This window comes from Eumetopias jubatus, unplaced genomic scaffold (genome assembly GCF_037043125.1).
Source record: "Eumetopias jubatus isolate StellerSeaLion01/CBP00866 unplaced genomic scaffold, mEumJub1_p1.0 scaffold_10, whole genome shotgun sequence".
In the NCBI taxonomy this organism is placed as follows: Eukaryota; Metazoa; Chordata; class Mammalia; order Carnivora; family Otariidae; genus Eumetopias; species Eumetopias jubatus.
Genome location: NW_028274816.1, coordinates 69,721,390 through 69,735,997, shown reverse-complemented (window position 1 = coordinate 69,735,997; position 14,608 = coordinate 69,721,390). Strand labels below are relative to the sequence as shown.

The following is a 14,608-nucleotide window of genomic DNA, read 5'->3' as shown; positions in this document are numbered from 1 at the left end:
TTATGCTCTGTTGTGGATAGGATGGACATTGATGGCAGGCTTTTTCTTTTTCTTTTTTTTTAAAGATTTATTTATTTGAGAGAGCGAGAATGAGAGAGATAGAGAGTACATGAGAGGGGGGAGGGTTAGAGGGAGAAGCAGGCTCCCCGCTGAGCAGGGGGAGCCCAATGTGGGACTCAGTCCTGGGACTCCAGGATCATGACCTGAGCCAAAGGCAGTCGCCTAACCAACTGAGCCACCCAGGCGCCCCGATGGCAGGTTTTTTTCTATATCTGGTTTTAACTTTGTGATTTGTGTTGTTAACTCCTACCTCCATTCTGTGGCGTCAGAAATGTAATGTTTTTGAGATGCTTGAGTGTGAAAAAGCTTTGGACAACTTTTATTGATTCTGCTTAGTTTGGTGGAGAGAGGCTTTCCACCTTGCCTTCCTTTAGCCCACGTTCAGCCCATCAGGCCCCTTGACACTGGGTCCCCACCCGCATTTCTTCCTGACAGATGTACGGCTGCAATTCCATTGACTCAGCTTTCTCTGTCTCTTAAAGCTCTTACACCATGGAGACTCCTGATCTCCCTTTGGCTTTCCCTCATATTTTTATTCTAAGCTCTTGGTTTCCCCTTCTTCGAATGATCCTTACCAGGTGTGACTACAGCTTGTGTCCTTTAGAAGTATACAGAAGTGACTCTGAATAGGAGGCTTTGGTGTGAGGAAGATTCACAGCTAGGTAGAGAAGAGACTACCCTAAGATACTCTTAATGGTGATCTGTGTTGAATTTCTGATGTCAAGAGTAATAAATACTTAATATAAAAAAGCCCCAGAAACCCTGCTATAAAAGTAAACGTCTCCCTATAATCTCACCCCTAAATATAAACACAGTGGAAGCAATGTAACGTTTTGTCAACTTTCCCTGCAGCCCCTGCAGGAGCTTGTGGTGGTGGACTGGCACCTGCTCTGGGAACAGCAGCAAGTTCCAGGGCTGTCCTGTTCACTGTAGGATCTCCTCCACACAGTGCTGCGGCCCCCACTGCTGCCCATATGGTCCTCCGAACAAGAACAACCTCAGGTGAAGAATTGTCTTGCTTTCGTTTTGGCTCGTGTTTGGAGTGCAGTGTTCTGTCAGTGACTTGATGATGCGACTCAGACGAGTCCCTCAACCTCTCTGGACTTCAGTTTCTTTCCCAATGACATTGAGATCATCATTTTCTTGACCTTAAAGGGTTATAGGGTGTAAATGGGACCTTTGGGGGGGCTTTATAAAGTAAAAGTACTGTATGTTTATAATACTATATTATAACAATATAACATAAATGTGACTTTTCCATGATGAAGGAGCTACGCATCTATGGTGCTTCTTATATTAAAGGCCTATTTTAGTACCTCTGGTAAATTTTTTGAAATGGTAGATGGTTGCTTTGTTCTTTTAGTGACCTAAGTTTCACCTTTTTTCATACTTTGAGTCCTAATCTTTGCACTTAATCCTACCTGCATTTAGATAGGCCAGTAGATTGGTTTTATCATCCATACTCTATAAATAGGTTATTAATACCCCAAATTAAGAAAGTATTTAGATTGGACTTGAAATGAGTTATCATTTGGCATTGTCATCCATATTGTACCTTGTGTCCTGTAAAATTCTCTTATGCTACGTAAGTTACCAATCAAGATGTCAGGATATTCATAAGCAAAGGATTATAAATAGATAACGAGAGAGGAAGTAGGAGCCAATAGTCTTGTTCTTCAGATTATTAAAAATATTAGATAATAAAATGTCATTTTCAGAAAGTGCTATTTCATACCTGTTAACTAAGCCGACACTAAAAGTAGTACCCAGTGTTGCTGAGGTTTGGTGGGACCTGTGTGCTTACTCACACCTGCTGTTGAAGGTAGCGTGGCAGTTCGTACAAGAGCGGTAAAAATGTTTGTAACATTTGATCTGTGGTAATCCCATTCCTGTTTACAATACCACTTCAGAGTACTTATCACAAATGAATCATTCAAAAGAAGGAAAAACTTTGGATTTCATTATAGTGTTATCTGTGATATAAAAAATCAGAAGTAGTGTTAATCCTCTGGGCAATCATCCCATGTATAAATTTAGGGAACTGCTACGCATCCACTGCGTTTAATGATGAGGTGGACTATGGGGCAACAGGGAAAAATGTATATGCTATAACCTTGTTTAAAAACTAGCCATGATGATGTCTATGAAATAGGCGTATAAGGGAGGAATAAAGGTGAACTTGGAAAAATAAGACCTATTCATAACGCTGCGGTAGGGGGTCCGTGACTGCTCCTGGGCTGGCGGGAGGGGCCGGGGCAGCCGCCCCGCCCACGCCCTCACTGTCCCCTCTCCTTGCAGCGGGCTCCAGCAGCTCCGCGGGCTCCCTGTGCTCGGCCGGCGGCCGTGTGGCTATGGGCTCCCCGCCGGGGCCGGGTTGGGGGGCTTCCCCTCCCGGAGCCGAGGCCGCGCCCAGCCTGAGATACATGTCTTATGGTGCTTCACCCCCCAGCCTGGAGGGGCTCATCACCTTTGAGGCCCCTGAACTGCCAGAGGAGACACTGATGGAGGTGAGAAGAGCCCTGGAGGGTGTTGTAGCCACGGCAGGAGAGCTAAATGCTCTCGAAAGTTCCGACGGGTTTTTTCTTTTCTTTAGCTTGTCTTTTCTATTTGAAAACCTTTGCTGACACGTTTTCAGAGTAATGTGGACAGTGACACTCATCCAACAAGCTTTGGTTGATAGGAAGTGACAGAGATTTTTCCTCTGAAGTTTAGTTACTATTGATAGGACTTGGAAAGCATAACCTTGGTCCTAAAACCAGAACTTTTTATTTTCAGTGCTTGCTTTTCTTTATAACATAAGAATGATTACACTTGGGTTTAAAAAGTAATAAAGCATAATGCCAGATGTGTCACTGACACAGAAATAACCCTGCCAGGCAGATGCTCGCACTCATAGACCAGCTCCTGTCCTCTGTGGAGCCAGTTCTGCAGGGAAACCCACATCAGAATCATGCCGAACACAGATTCAGAACAGGAGAAGTTCACTCGATGACTTAAAGACTGTGCCAGTTCAGTTCCTCGGTCTTGCCTCCAGGAAGCATGCAGTGGCCTACGTGGCGTCCTCACCCCTGATTACAGTCCTGACTTAGCCTCCATTTCCAATTAAAATGATCAGTTCTCCAGACCAAGAGAACAGATGCTCTCTCCATGCTGAACCTCCAGCATTTCTGTTTTGTGTGAATGAGAACTAGGTACTTCACAGAAAAGGTATAAGATGGTGCCTGCAAAATGTATCAGTGGTTTTATAGTAGATTTAGTAGTAATCTTGTAACATGTGTGTAACCTAATGCTAAATTTGGAAAAGCAGTTGTCAGAGTTTTTTCAGTCTCCATCAAATTAGACACAAATTGTTTTCCAATACATTTTCCAGTGTATTAGAATATATAGTCCAATACGCTGTCAGAGAGGAGAGAGACCTTCACAAGCTAATTGGTTTATTCTCCTTCCTCTAGGAAAATGATTCTCATCCCTTTTTTAATCATAAAAGGAGAATGAGAAGCTTAGTCTTATTGAGATTTCAAGAAACATTTATAGCTAAAAACACATCTCAAAACAACATTAATTTTAGACTACCTATTTTTAATGCACGCTATTATGTCAGCCTATACTCTCCTCATTAACTAACTGAGCAGCTCACAGAAATTTAGAGCTTTGGTATTAGGAATCACTGTGAACTGAAAACCCAGCAGAAATTAAAATAAAGCATCCCTGAAACTATAAGACGGTAGAATTTGCAAAACTATCAAGAAGTATGGTTTAATGTGCAGCATATCCTTACAATCCCAATATTTATTTTGTCATGTATATTGATTTAATTGTTTGGTTTTGTTGTTTTTTTCTAGTAAAAGCACAGTGACCTCATATCTTTGAAACTTAATTTTGTGGCCGCTCTCATCCATGCACACAAACACATGCACACACCCACATTTTGTTTCACCTGTGTTTATTTTCTTACTAGTTTTCTAGAATTTAAAAATCTTAGTCTGTTCTGCTCATTCTGATATTCCTAAGTATAGAAACACTGTAGCATCGGCCATGGTTTATATACAGAAACAAGTAACGCGCCTCTTCTTAGCTGCAAGTTTCTAAGACAAATTGGCTTTGCCACAGCGAGAACACACAGACACCTTACGCCACCTCAACATGATGCTGATGTTCACGGAGTGCGTGCTGGACCTGACAGCCGTGAGGGGGGGTCACCCGGAGCTGTGCACATCCGCTGTCTCCTTGTACCAGATCCAGGAGAGTGTGGTCGTGGACCAGATCAGCCAGCTGAGCAAAGACTGGGGGTACGTGCCCCCTTTGTCATTCACTTCCAGGTTCTCTGTGCTTTCTGTAAATTCGTGTCTGAGATGGAGGGCCTGTCACACACCAGCAATCATGTCTCCTTATGAAAAGCTTCAAGGGAGCTCTTAGTTATGTTACTGTGCTAGATTTCACTTGTGAGCCAGGACTTGAAGATCCTGCAACCGTAGCATTGCCTTTTCCTTGTAACTGATACTGTTGAAGATATTTGATGATGAAGAGATTGCATTGGTTTTTGAGTCTACCTGTTGTATTCAAAGTGAACCTTTTTCCTTCAGGAGTTATTTGTGCACAAAAAATGTCAAGGAGAATGGCATTCCTTTAGAAATGCTATCTGAATGTTGACCCGATGCGTAGAGAGTGGAGCCTGGCGTGTTGGCTCCCAGGATAACACTCTGCTGTCTTCCTTCCCGGTGCAGGCGGGTGGAGCAGCTGGTGTTATACATGAAAGCAGCGCAGCTCTTAGCAGCCTCTCTGCATCTTGCCAAAGCCCAGATCAAGTCCGGGAAGCTGAGCCCATCCACGGCTGTGAAACAAGGTATGGGGGCAGCGTGACCACTGGACGCCCGCGCCCTCACACCGCCCCTTTCCCCATCACACCGAGAGAGAGTTTGAGGAGGAATCCTGTGTTATTAAATATCCTTAGATGGGCAAAGATGCTGACTTCGCTGGGTTTTGTTTTTGCCATTTAATTGATAGAACAGTCAGAAGCGCTTTATTCTCAACTTTTTCTTAACTGGAAGAGAACCCATGAAAGAATCTGATTTCCGGTCTTTTTTCCCTCAAGGATCATTTAGTGCCACTTTACTTAAATCAGCGGAAAAGGTGCATGTTACTGTCACTTCATTTTTATTTTGGGAGGAAAACTAAAATTAGTTCTCATCTCAACTTCTTTCCAGTTGTCAAAAATCTGAATGAACGATATAAATTCTGCATCACCATGTGCAAGAAACTTACAGAAAAGCTGACTCGCTTCTTCTCTGACAAACAGAGATTTATTGATGAAATCAACAGCGTGACTGCAGAGAAACTCATCTATAATTGTGCTGTAGAAATGGTAACCCTTTCTAAGGTTGAATATTATATAAGAGTATCTTTTGAGTTGAATACCTACTTGATACTTTTCTTTTTTAAAAAGATTTATTTATCTGAGAGAGAGAGAGCACTAGTGGGGGGGCAGAGAGAGTCTCAAGCAGACTCTGTGCTGAGCACAGAGCCCGACACAGGACTCGATCTCATGACCCTGTGGTCACAGCCTGAGCCAAAACCAAGAGTCAGAAGCTAAACCGACTGCCCCACCCAGGCGCCCTTTGGCGTTCTTCTTTTTTCAAAAGAGTTTCTGCCCTTAACCATTCCCAAGTCCCAAACATTGTGACTCCCTCTTACGAAAGGAGTAATTGGATGTCATTAGCACAAGTACCACATTAAGTAACATCGGCTACCACACTTGGTGACATTTTATTGTACCTCTTAAAAATTGCTAACATTAGGACTGTCTAATCTTTTTATACTTTCCTTCTAAGAGCCTTGGCTGGATCTGCATTTTCTACTATTTAGGAAATTTTGGCATAATAAAACGTGAGGAGAAGTACTGCTATGTTACCCAGTCCACGTGCCCAGACTCTACTTACTGACCAAGTACAGACACAAAGTAAAACCTGCGTTTCCAACTGTGTAGCTGTAACTACTGGAAATCATTTGTTTCTGTCTCAGGAGGGGAAAACTGCTCTGAAGTAGAGATGAAATTAGGGACTGTTAAAGAAGTAGTTAAGTGGGGAAGAAATTAGTGATCAATGTTATTTTTGCCACATTAACATAATAAATCTCCTTCTCCCCCCCGCCCCAGATTTGTCCGCTTTGAATTGTACTGTTATACTGCCCTTGGCCTCATTCTGAAAGCCATTATCAAAAGTCATGGGAAAATAACTGTGGAATATAAACTGTTGACAAGAATAATAGACATTATTTTGCTCCAAACTGTCACTATGAATAATATGCATTCTATCACTCTATACTGAATTAACACTTCATATGATAAATTATTTTTAGAAGTTTGTGCCAGGAAAAATGTCCTCTCTAAAGGAGTTACGGTGTTCTTTTCTTTTCTGATAATAAGAGCAGTATTAAGTTTGCCTGAGCTGCATAGCCAGCTTACTGTTATTAGCACTACGTTTAGTTCTTTCTTCTTCCTCTTCAGAATGGACTTTCTGTACCCATTTTGTTTGTTTTATTGTTAAGTGGCTTTAAAGTATTGTTTGAAAGAAACCCAGATGATATTGACAAATACATTAGGATACTGCGTTACTGACAGTCCTGGTATTTAATGATTTAAAGAGAATGGTCAAAAACAGAATTCAACCAAGTAAAACTGAAGATCTAATTGGCTTTGTTAAATGATTTATGAATCAGGCAGCATCCCGTCTAGCAAGTAGAGGGGAGCTCTGCTGAGCTAAATAAAGCAAAGGTTTTTAAAAGGGAGAGAGGGGCCATAAAAAAGAAGAACGGAATTTATTAGCCAGAAATGCATTGTTCAGGCAAAGTTGCCCTCCTAAGGGGGAGCGGAAGGGGTCTCTTGACCAGGAGATGCCATGTTGACTGGTTAAAAGTTACATTCCCAAGGGACCGAGACTGCAGTTAGGTTGGGTATTAAGTCTTGGTTTACTGACTTGCCCTAAGTGATGCCATTTGGGGCCTCATTTCAGAATACTGTTGGGAAAACTTCTCAAATACAGCCTGTGAATACTACTGCTATCCCCTCTTTCCAGAAAGCCCCTACCCACCTGGCGGGCTCCCTGCTCCTTCTCCAGACTCAACCTAAACATCACTTCCTGGAGGCTTTCCCTAGTCTTCTCTTCCTTCCATAGTTGGCTTCGATGCACCCAGTATATATTCCGTACCATTCCAGGGCTTCCTCCTCTAATACCGCGTACCCCTTGGAATTAGAGCACCATGTTATCCAGACCCGTACATCCCTCTGGACGGTGTGCTCTCCTTCCCCTTGTGCGCAGTGCTAACAGATGACTTTTAGCACCATTTAATGATCTTATTATAACAAAATACTCTAATGAAATGGTGAAGTTGCCCTAGGATGAAAGTGTATGTTTAAAATAAACCTTTTAGTGTAATCCTAGAAGAGCCAGTTTAGAAGTGTAAGTTTTATGAGTCCTGCGTCTGAGTCCAAAATCACGTTTGAAAGCAGTAACTCTTTCATCAAGAAGCTCCTGTTTTATTTTGCCCATCTGATGAATCTTTGAGTTTTATATAGTTTGGTAGATTATACCATTTTGTCAAAATGTGTTAATTTTAGAAAGATTGCATTAAAAGCTGCATTGCCCAAATGGATTCGTATTTTCTCAGAAAAGTTGAGACTCTTCTCGTTTCTGCTGACTTGGCTTCAGGTTCAGTCTGCAGCCCTGGATGAGATGTTTCAGCAGACGGAAGATATTGTTTATCGCTATCATAAGGCAGCCCTTCTTCTGGAAGGCCTGACTAAGATTCTCCAGGACCCTGCCGATATCGAAAATGTGCATAAATGTAAGTTGACTTAGAAACCAGTGTGTTTATCGATGACAACGGAGTTGTCTCCCTCAGGTGCAGCAGGAAGAGCAAGCAGTTTGGCATCTTACTGCCTGGGCTTGGATCTTGGCTTTGGGCAAATCACCTACCCTTTCTGTGGTCTGTTTCTTCTTCCAAAAGATGACAGAGTTTGATGCACGTGAAGTCCTGGTGGCTTTTGATTTTTACAGTGCAGTGCTGTGCTGGCAGATGTGTGTTTGTGTGTGGAGAGAGCTTTGGTTTTGTTGTTAAATAATAATAAATGCAGCTATTTTAAGCCTCGTGAGCTTATGGGCGACCAGAGAATTTTACAAAGACTCTCTGACGACTCTACGATAGATCTGGAATAGACAGCAGAGTGGAGATTGATAGGCTGCCAGGATGATGATATCATTTATCACATAGAAGCACTGGGGTTTGAGGAGGAGGTGGTGGACCATTTGGAGTATATGTGCTCACACCACATTTTGAAGAGCCTTAAGGGGATGGCAGTTCTAAAATGATTTGCAGTTGTGAGAAAGCTAGCTGTTAAGATCTAAGTGTCCTTTTGTTTGTTTGTTTGTTTAAGATTTTATTTATTTGACAGAGACACAGCGAGAGAGGAAACACAAGAAGGGGGAGTGGGAGAGGGAGAAGCAGGCTTCCCGCTGAGCAGGGAGCCCGATGCGGGGCTCGATCCCAGGACCCTGGGATCATGACCTTAGCCAAAGGCAGACGCCTAATGACTGAGCCACCCAGGCGCCCTAAGATCTAAGTGTCCTTTATCTTACGTGCTAAGTTTTGCCACATCACTGCGCATCACTGAGCTGGAAATTACATCTCAACAATAATCAGGCAGAAAGAAGAAAAAATACTCAGAATGGTTAACGTTGGGCCAAAGAAAGTACAGAGATATGCATGTAGAGAATTAGTGGTGGTTTTTTCTTTTTCCATTAGTTCTTCTTGCCTTGGTTTTGACAATAGAAATGATTTTGGATATGAATTTATTTTATTTCTAGATAAAACTAGTATTGAAAGAAGATTGTCAGCACTCTGCTGTAGCACCGCGACCCTGTGAGTGGCCGCGGGCTCGTCCCTGGACCAGTGGTGGGGACTGAGGAGAGAAGTTTGGTATCACAGCTTGGGTTCTGTTTCCCCATCCCCAGGAAACCCTAGCTTCTCACGTGGTGACTACCAAAGAACAAGCATGACTTCAAAAAGGAAAAACAATCCAAAAACTACATACGTGTAGGAAATCTGCCTTATTGGAGACGTCACCCCTTCCCTTTTCTGTGTAGAAACAGAAGCAAGAGTATTCCACTTGGCTCTCAGTTTGAACTTGGTCAATAAATGTACCTTAGAAATAGAATTATCAGTACAGTTATTCCTAAGGATAATTAAGAACGAAACAAAGTGGATGGCTCTATACTCAGTTCACCAGAGCAGTGTGTGAAATTCCACGTGTTTACTGAGGTATAAAAGTAAAAAAAATCGACATCTCATCCAGGCAGTTGGATATCTGGGGTAGGTTCGTCTAAATCTGAGCACACATCCTTCAACAGCTCAGGAAGATAGAGCTTGAGAACAAGCTGAAAGAAGAAGGCTCTTGGAAGAAATTGTGAAATCTTCTATTTGATCTAATATGGACACGTTAATCTTCCAAAATCTTTCATATTGCACTAATTTATTAATACAACTGTATTGGATTTTGCAATTTAAAACTGAGGCACAATGGACTTGTTTAAAATATTTTACTTGATTATATTATATACACACACCCTTTCCAGAAATCACACGTAATCTCTAGTGGACTTTTAAATGGTAAAAACTTGCGTTCGTGTGAACCTTTGCATTTTTTTAACCTATCCATCTACACATACAGATTTTCTCAGTGGTATTTTTGAGCTGCTGGTTGTTTGCTTTTGGTTGTATTTTTTTATTGTGCATGCAGAATGTGCATCGACGCCTGTGATCTCTGGGTTTACTAAAGGCTAGGCTTATTTGGGCGGTATTAGAAAAAAATACCAATTCGGGATACTCTCAAAAGTTTTAATAGGGCCGAAACAAAGTTGGCGACCTAAAGGCTTGTTGGTGATGGGGAGTTTCTACATGAAGTTAGTGAGAAACGAGGTTTGTCTTCTCTTAGGAAAACAGGCAGCCCTCTCCAGCCTGGTGTACGTCCCGGCCCTTCACCAAACAGCTAGTCACGGAGAACGCGGGCAGGTCATGTCCCTCCAGAAACGGTTCCTGCATTGTGTATGGTTTGGTTTCTTTTACTCACCTGCTTGAATACTTGAATAAACCATTCTCCAGTTTTAATTCCTTTATTTTTATCCTTTTAGCTAACATAATCCAAACTCTGACAAATTGCACAGAAGCTCCTTGGCATTAATCTAATTTTAAGTGTACTGATAAAGACAGACAAAAACATGGTGTCTCCTTTACTTTGACGAAGTAATGTAATTTTTACCTTATTTATCTGTATGAAATTCCAGCAGTTAATTTGAACATTTATTTATACGATGTTTGTATTTTTAGGTCTTTAATACAGTGTTTCTACCTCTCATTTGTAACTGCATGCATTATTCTCGAAACTAGGTAAAACTCACGGGATCGTTGTGTAATAGCCTTTTTATTCTTGTGTGTACAAATGTATATTAAGGTAAAATAAAACTGACAAAGTGTTCCTAGGGTCAAGCTGAGTCCATATTACATGGCTTGTCAAGCCAGCTCCTTCCTCGGTGAGTTTGGAGGCTCGGGCATTAATATCCTCTGTCCTGCCCCAAGATGTCAGATGCTCGGTGACTGTCCTGCGGGCCGTGCGCACGTAGGCTATGCGACGGGGCTCCCGCCCCTCCCCGCAGGGCTTATAAGCACTGTTACTGGGAATACTCTGTTGTGTATCATTTTTTTCAAGCATCCCGGGCAATTTCATTTATGTTCTCATAGTCCTCACGCACGTGATCTCAGTAGGTCCTCCAAGGAGCTGGGTTCGTTCCGGCCCACCCGCCCCATCCATTTTTTTTTTTTTTTTAAACAACACAGGATGAAAAAGTTTCACCTCGAGTAAGTGATTGATCTTAAGTCAGGTAACTAGGGGAGGTAGGTAAGCCATGGTTTGTGACTCCCAAGTTCGTTCTTCTCCCTCTTGTATAACAAAGGTCCGTCCCATGGTGGGTGCTCTATGTGAAACCGGGATGTGTGGACGGCAGAGAACAGACTGTAAACTCATGAATAATGGTTCTGATTCTACCCCCATTATCAAGGCCAACTGTTTTCAGAGATTTTTGCCTTGACTATAGCAATAATAAATGCTTTATGTTTCCATGAGTATTTTTTTTAATTTCTTGTCATCGATTTCACAAGGTAGAAATGGGCCAGTCCGCACGCTCATGGGTTGCCACCCAGATTCGAGCCATAACGTGGAAAGTTCGTGACCACACGGACGTGAGTAAGGAGAGGAGTCGGTGAATTTGCTAACCGGCTACCCGGGCGGTCAGGGTTTGCCCGAAGCGCGCCCGGGACCGGACCTCGTGGATCCCGCCCCTTCTCCCCGCCCAGAGGACTAGCAGAGTTCCGGAGAGGAGCTTACTCTCAGGGCCTGGCCGTCCTGAGTCTCCCCAGGGCGAGGAGGAAGACGCTGAGCGGAACGTGATCTCTACGGGGCCTTGAGCCCATTTACCCCTGGGGCTGGACCCTTGAATCTTCAGCTGTGGAAGCTCTCGGGACCTGCTCACGCCCCTTCCTGGTCCCCCCAAGCCCTTGTGAGAGTGCGCCTCTGGGAGAGCGTCCAGATGGTCCTTTCCTCACCGGAATCACAGAGAGCCCCATCAGAAGCCATCCGCCTAGCAGAGCACTGCACTCCTGCGGGGAACAGACAGTGAGCCCCGAAAATCTCCGCTCCTGCTCAAGAGGCAAAGCCAAGCAGGTGAAGGGTCGGTGTGAATTCAGGGAGCGTGAAGGCACGGAGGCTGAGAGCCTGCTGTCCCCGCAGGGGCTGAGCAAGGCAAGAGCACCCGTGTCCGCGCCCTGCACGCAGACCTCATCTGTGGGTGCCCTCCTTGGCCCCGAGAGCTCTCAGTCCAGTGTTTCAAGTGCCCTGGAGATCTCTTCGTTGTTCAGAGCGGTCCCTTTCAACAGCCGCCAGGGTGCCTCCTGGGAGGGCATCTGAGCCGAGGAGGCTGCAGAGGTGACTCCACACTGGGGCTCCCCAAGGTCTGCAGTCGGGGGAGGCCGCCCGGCGCCCTCCTGCTCTGGGACGGTCCTGCACTTCGGGAGCTGGCTTAAGTCCCTAGGAGAGGCCGGCTGGGGGCTTGTTTGTTGAAGACTGCTCTCTCCCTCCTCGGGCGTGGCGGTCCCCTGGCTGTGTGTCCCTGGGCTCCTGCCCCAGCGCCTGTGTACCTGCCAGTGGGGGGAAGGGCACAGAGCTCAGGGAGTCACGGTGAGGCTGAAACAAGTTCCTGAGCATGAAGTGGGAGCAGCCCTCGGGGACGCCCGCCGTTGGGGTGAGTGCTCGTTCTCCGCAGCCCCTCGCGGGTTCCTTTTGGGGAGGGGTGTGTTTGTTCGGAGCAAGGCCTGGAGTTAGGGCTCCAGGAACCACACTGGCTCCTGCTGGACGACTTCTGTAAGGATACAGCTCCTTCCCCAGCTGACCCACCAGGGCAACCTGCGTTCAGACATCCTTTATTTACCCTTGTGGCCCAATGTGGCAGTTTTAAGGAAGTGTCTATCAATCTACTATTTATTACTTTGTTTGATTCTCATACCAACCCTTGCCTCATTTTACACATGGAAAAACAGACTTGGTGAGTAATCTCCCACCACCACCAAGAGAAAAGCCCCGCAGCTGGGTAGGGGCTGGGCTGCTGGGCTGGGGGCTGGGGAGCCTGCATGCAGGGAACTCTCCTCTCTGTGCCATGTGCCTAGCGCCCCAAACCTGCTCATCGCCACGTCCTTGTAACACCTTTCTGGTGATGTCCAGGAGGAGGGGGAAAGGCAGGCTTCTGTGTCGTTTGGACGCATCTTCTGCATAGCAGGAGGCCGCAGATTTCAAGAAGCAGGGGAATCCGCAGCTCTGTGCAGCCCCTCTTGGGCCGGGAGCTGGAGCCGAGAGCAGTAGGTTTCAGAAACCACCCCCTCGAAACTTCCAGCGAGAGGGCTTCAATGGCATATTAATAAACTCGAGCGTTTGGTGGACCCGCTTGGCCGTTTCCTTGTTTGTGTCCACGTGTGCCAGTGATATTGAACAGCACGGAACTGGTCCCATCCCAGGTGAGGAGCCTCAATCCCAGGCTTGCCCAGGGGACCCCCCCCAACACCCGCTTGCCCCAGGAACTGCTTAGTGTCCCCCTGCCTTGGCCTCACGCCCTCAATGTGGCCCTGTCCAGTGTGCGGCTCACACGGCGCCAGCCCCTCGGGGCACCCGGAGGAGCGCAGGGAGGTTAAGGTGGGGGAAAGGCTAATGGAAAATAAGGACATTCCCTTGCCCCCCGCCCTGGAGCCTGCCAGGGGGAGCAGTGGAATAAATGAGCCCCAGGCATGGAGGGCCAAGCACTCCACCGATGTTCTGAGTCACCCGGCTCAGAAGAGGGAAGTAGATCCAGGAGGCCTTGGTGTCCTCTTCCCTGGATGCGTGTTCAAGAGACTGGGTGTTCCCGAGCCTTCTGCACAGGACCAAATAGTAAGTATTTCAGGCTTTCGGGGCTATAGGTTCTCTGCTGCAGCTACCCAGCCCTGCCATCCTACGCCGAATAGCAGCCCCAGACAATACACAAATGGACACGGCTCTGTTCCAATAAACCCTTATATACAGATGTTGAACTTTTCATCTTGTGGAGTTTTCATGTGTCACGTAATTTTTTTTTTTTACCTTTTCCATCCATTTAAAAATGTAAAAACAAAACAAAAAAACCCCACTTTTAACGTATAGGCCTGGGTGCGCAGATGGTAGTTTGCTGGCCACTGGCGTGTCGATTAATAGCAGAGGCAGGTACCCCAGATGCAAATGATGATGAACAAGACATGTCCATGGTGCCCACTGAAGGATGAGCTCCCACGCATCCGTGGTGTCCGGTGGGCCCAGTTAACACGGATGTGAACTTGTCCCAGCGGGTCAGAAGCCGAGCCCGGGTGACACCCACCTGTGCTTTAAAACAATTCACGAAACTGTCAGTAAATATACAGAGGGCACGATTTTTGCATAATTCTTAGTTTTGGAACATTTTGGGGGAGCGATTTTGTTTTTCTTGGTTCTTCCACAGTGTTCTATACTTGGTCTTGCTGGATGGCCTTGGGCGAGTCACTTCACCCTCCCGAGCCTGCAAAGGAGTACCTGCTAAAACGATTTTTGTGGGGAAAATGCCCTTTGCACCATGACTGGCACTTAGCAAGGGTTCAATAAATGGTGGTAGTTTTGCTTTTCATACTAAAACTATGCAACGCCATGCTCTCTTGGGCTGGGCTGGATGCCCTGTTCCTAGAAACAGCGGCTTGGAGTTGTTCTAACTGCTAAAGGGTAGCATCCACGCATGGACACAGGCCAGGGAGCCTGTCCTCGGCCCCCTGCCCCCTCTCAGCAGGGCCGATCCTCCACAAACATTTTAGCTCCATTTTCTTGATGGGTTTAAAATGTGAAATAAATGTACTGTGTGTCTGTAAATTAAAATGGTTCCCTCTGAAATTGTGCGTCCCGTCCCCGGCCGACCGTGGG

At 45.4% G+C, this 14,608-nt stretch overlaps 1 protein-coding gene across 8 annotated transcripts in view; it reads left to right on the top strand.

The window, feature by feature from the left end:
• The window catches only part of ULK2 (unc-51 like autophagy activating kinase 2), an 82,803-nt gene extending 68,778 nt beyond the window's left edge, over window positions 1-14,025 (top strand). For 2 of the 8 annotated variants that reach the window (XM_088027944.1, XM_028089524.2), the window contains 7 exons: window positions 913-1,062; window positions 2,359-2,567; window positions 4,171-4,349; window positions 4,785-4,903; window positions 5,265-5,422; window positions 7,764-7,899; window positions 11,266-14,023. In XM_088027944.1, coding sequence (XP_087884070.1) covers window positions 913-1,062; window positions 2,359-2,567; window positions 4,171-4,349; window positions 4,785-4,903; window positions 5,265-5,422; window positions 7,764-7,899; window positions 11,266-11,336 — 1,022 coding nt within the window. In that variant the 3' untranslated portion in view covers window positions 11,337-14,023. Of the gene's footprint in view, window positions 1-912; window positions 1,063-2,358; window positions 2,568-4,170; window positions 4,350-4,784; window positions 4,904-5,264; window positions 5,423-7,763; window positions 7,900-8,918; window positions 11,230-11,265 lie in introns of those variants that run through there. The other 6 variants (XM_028089525.2, XM_028089528.2, XM_088027945.1 and 3 more) reach the window with 5 other exon arrangements.
• Window positions 14,026-14,608: the final 583 nt, after the last annotated feature.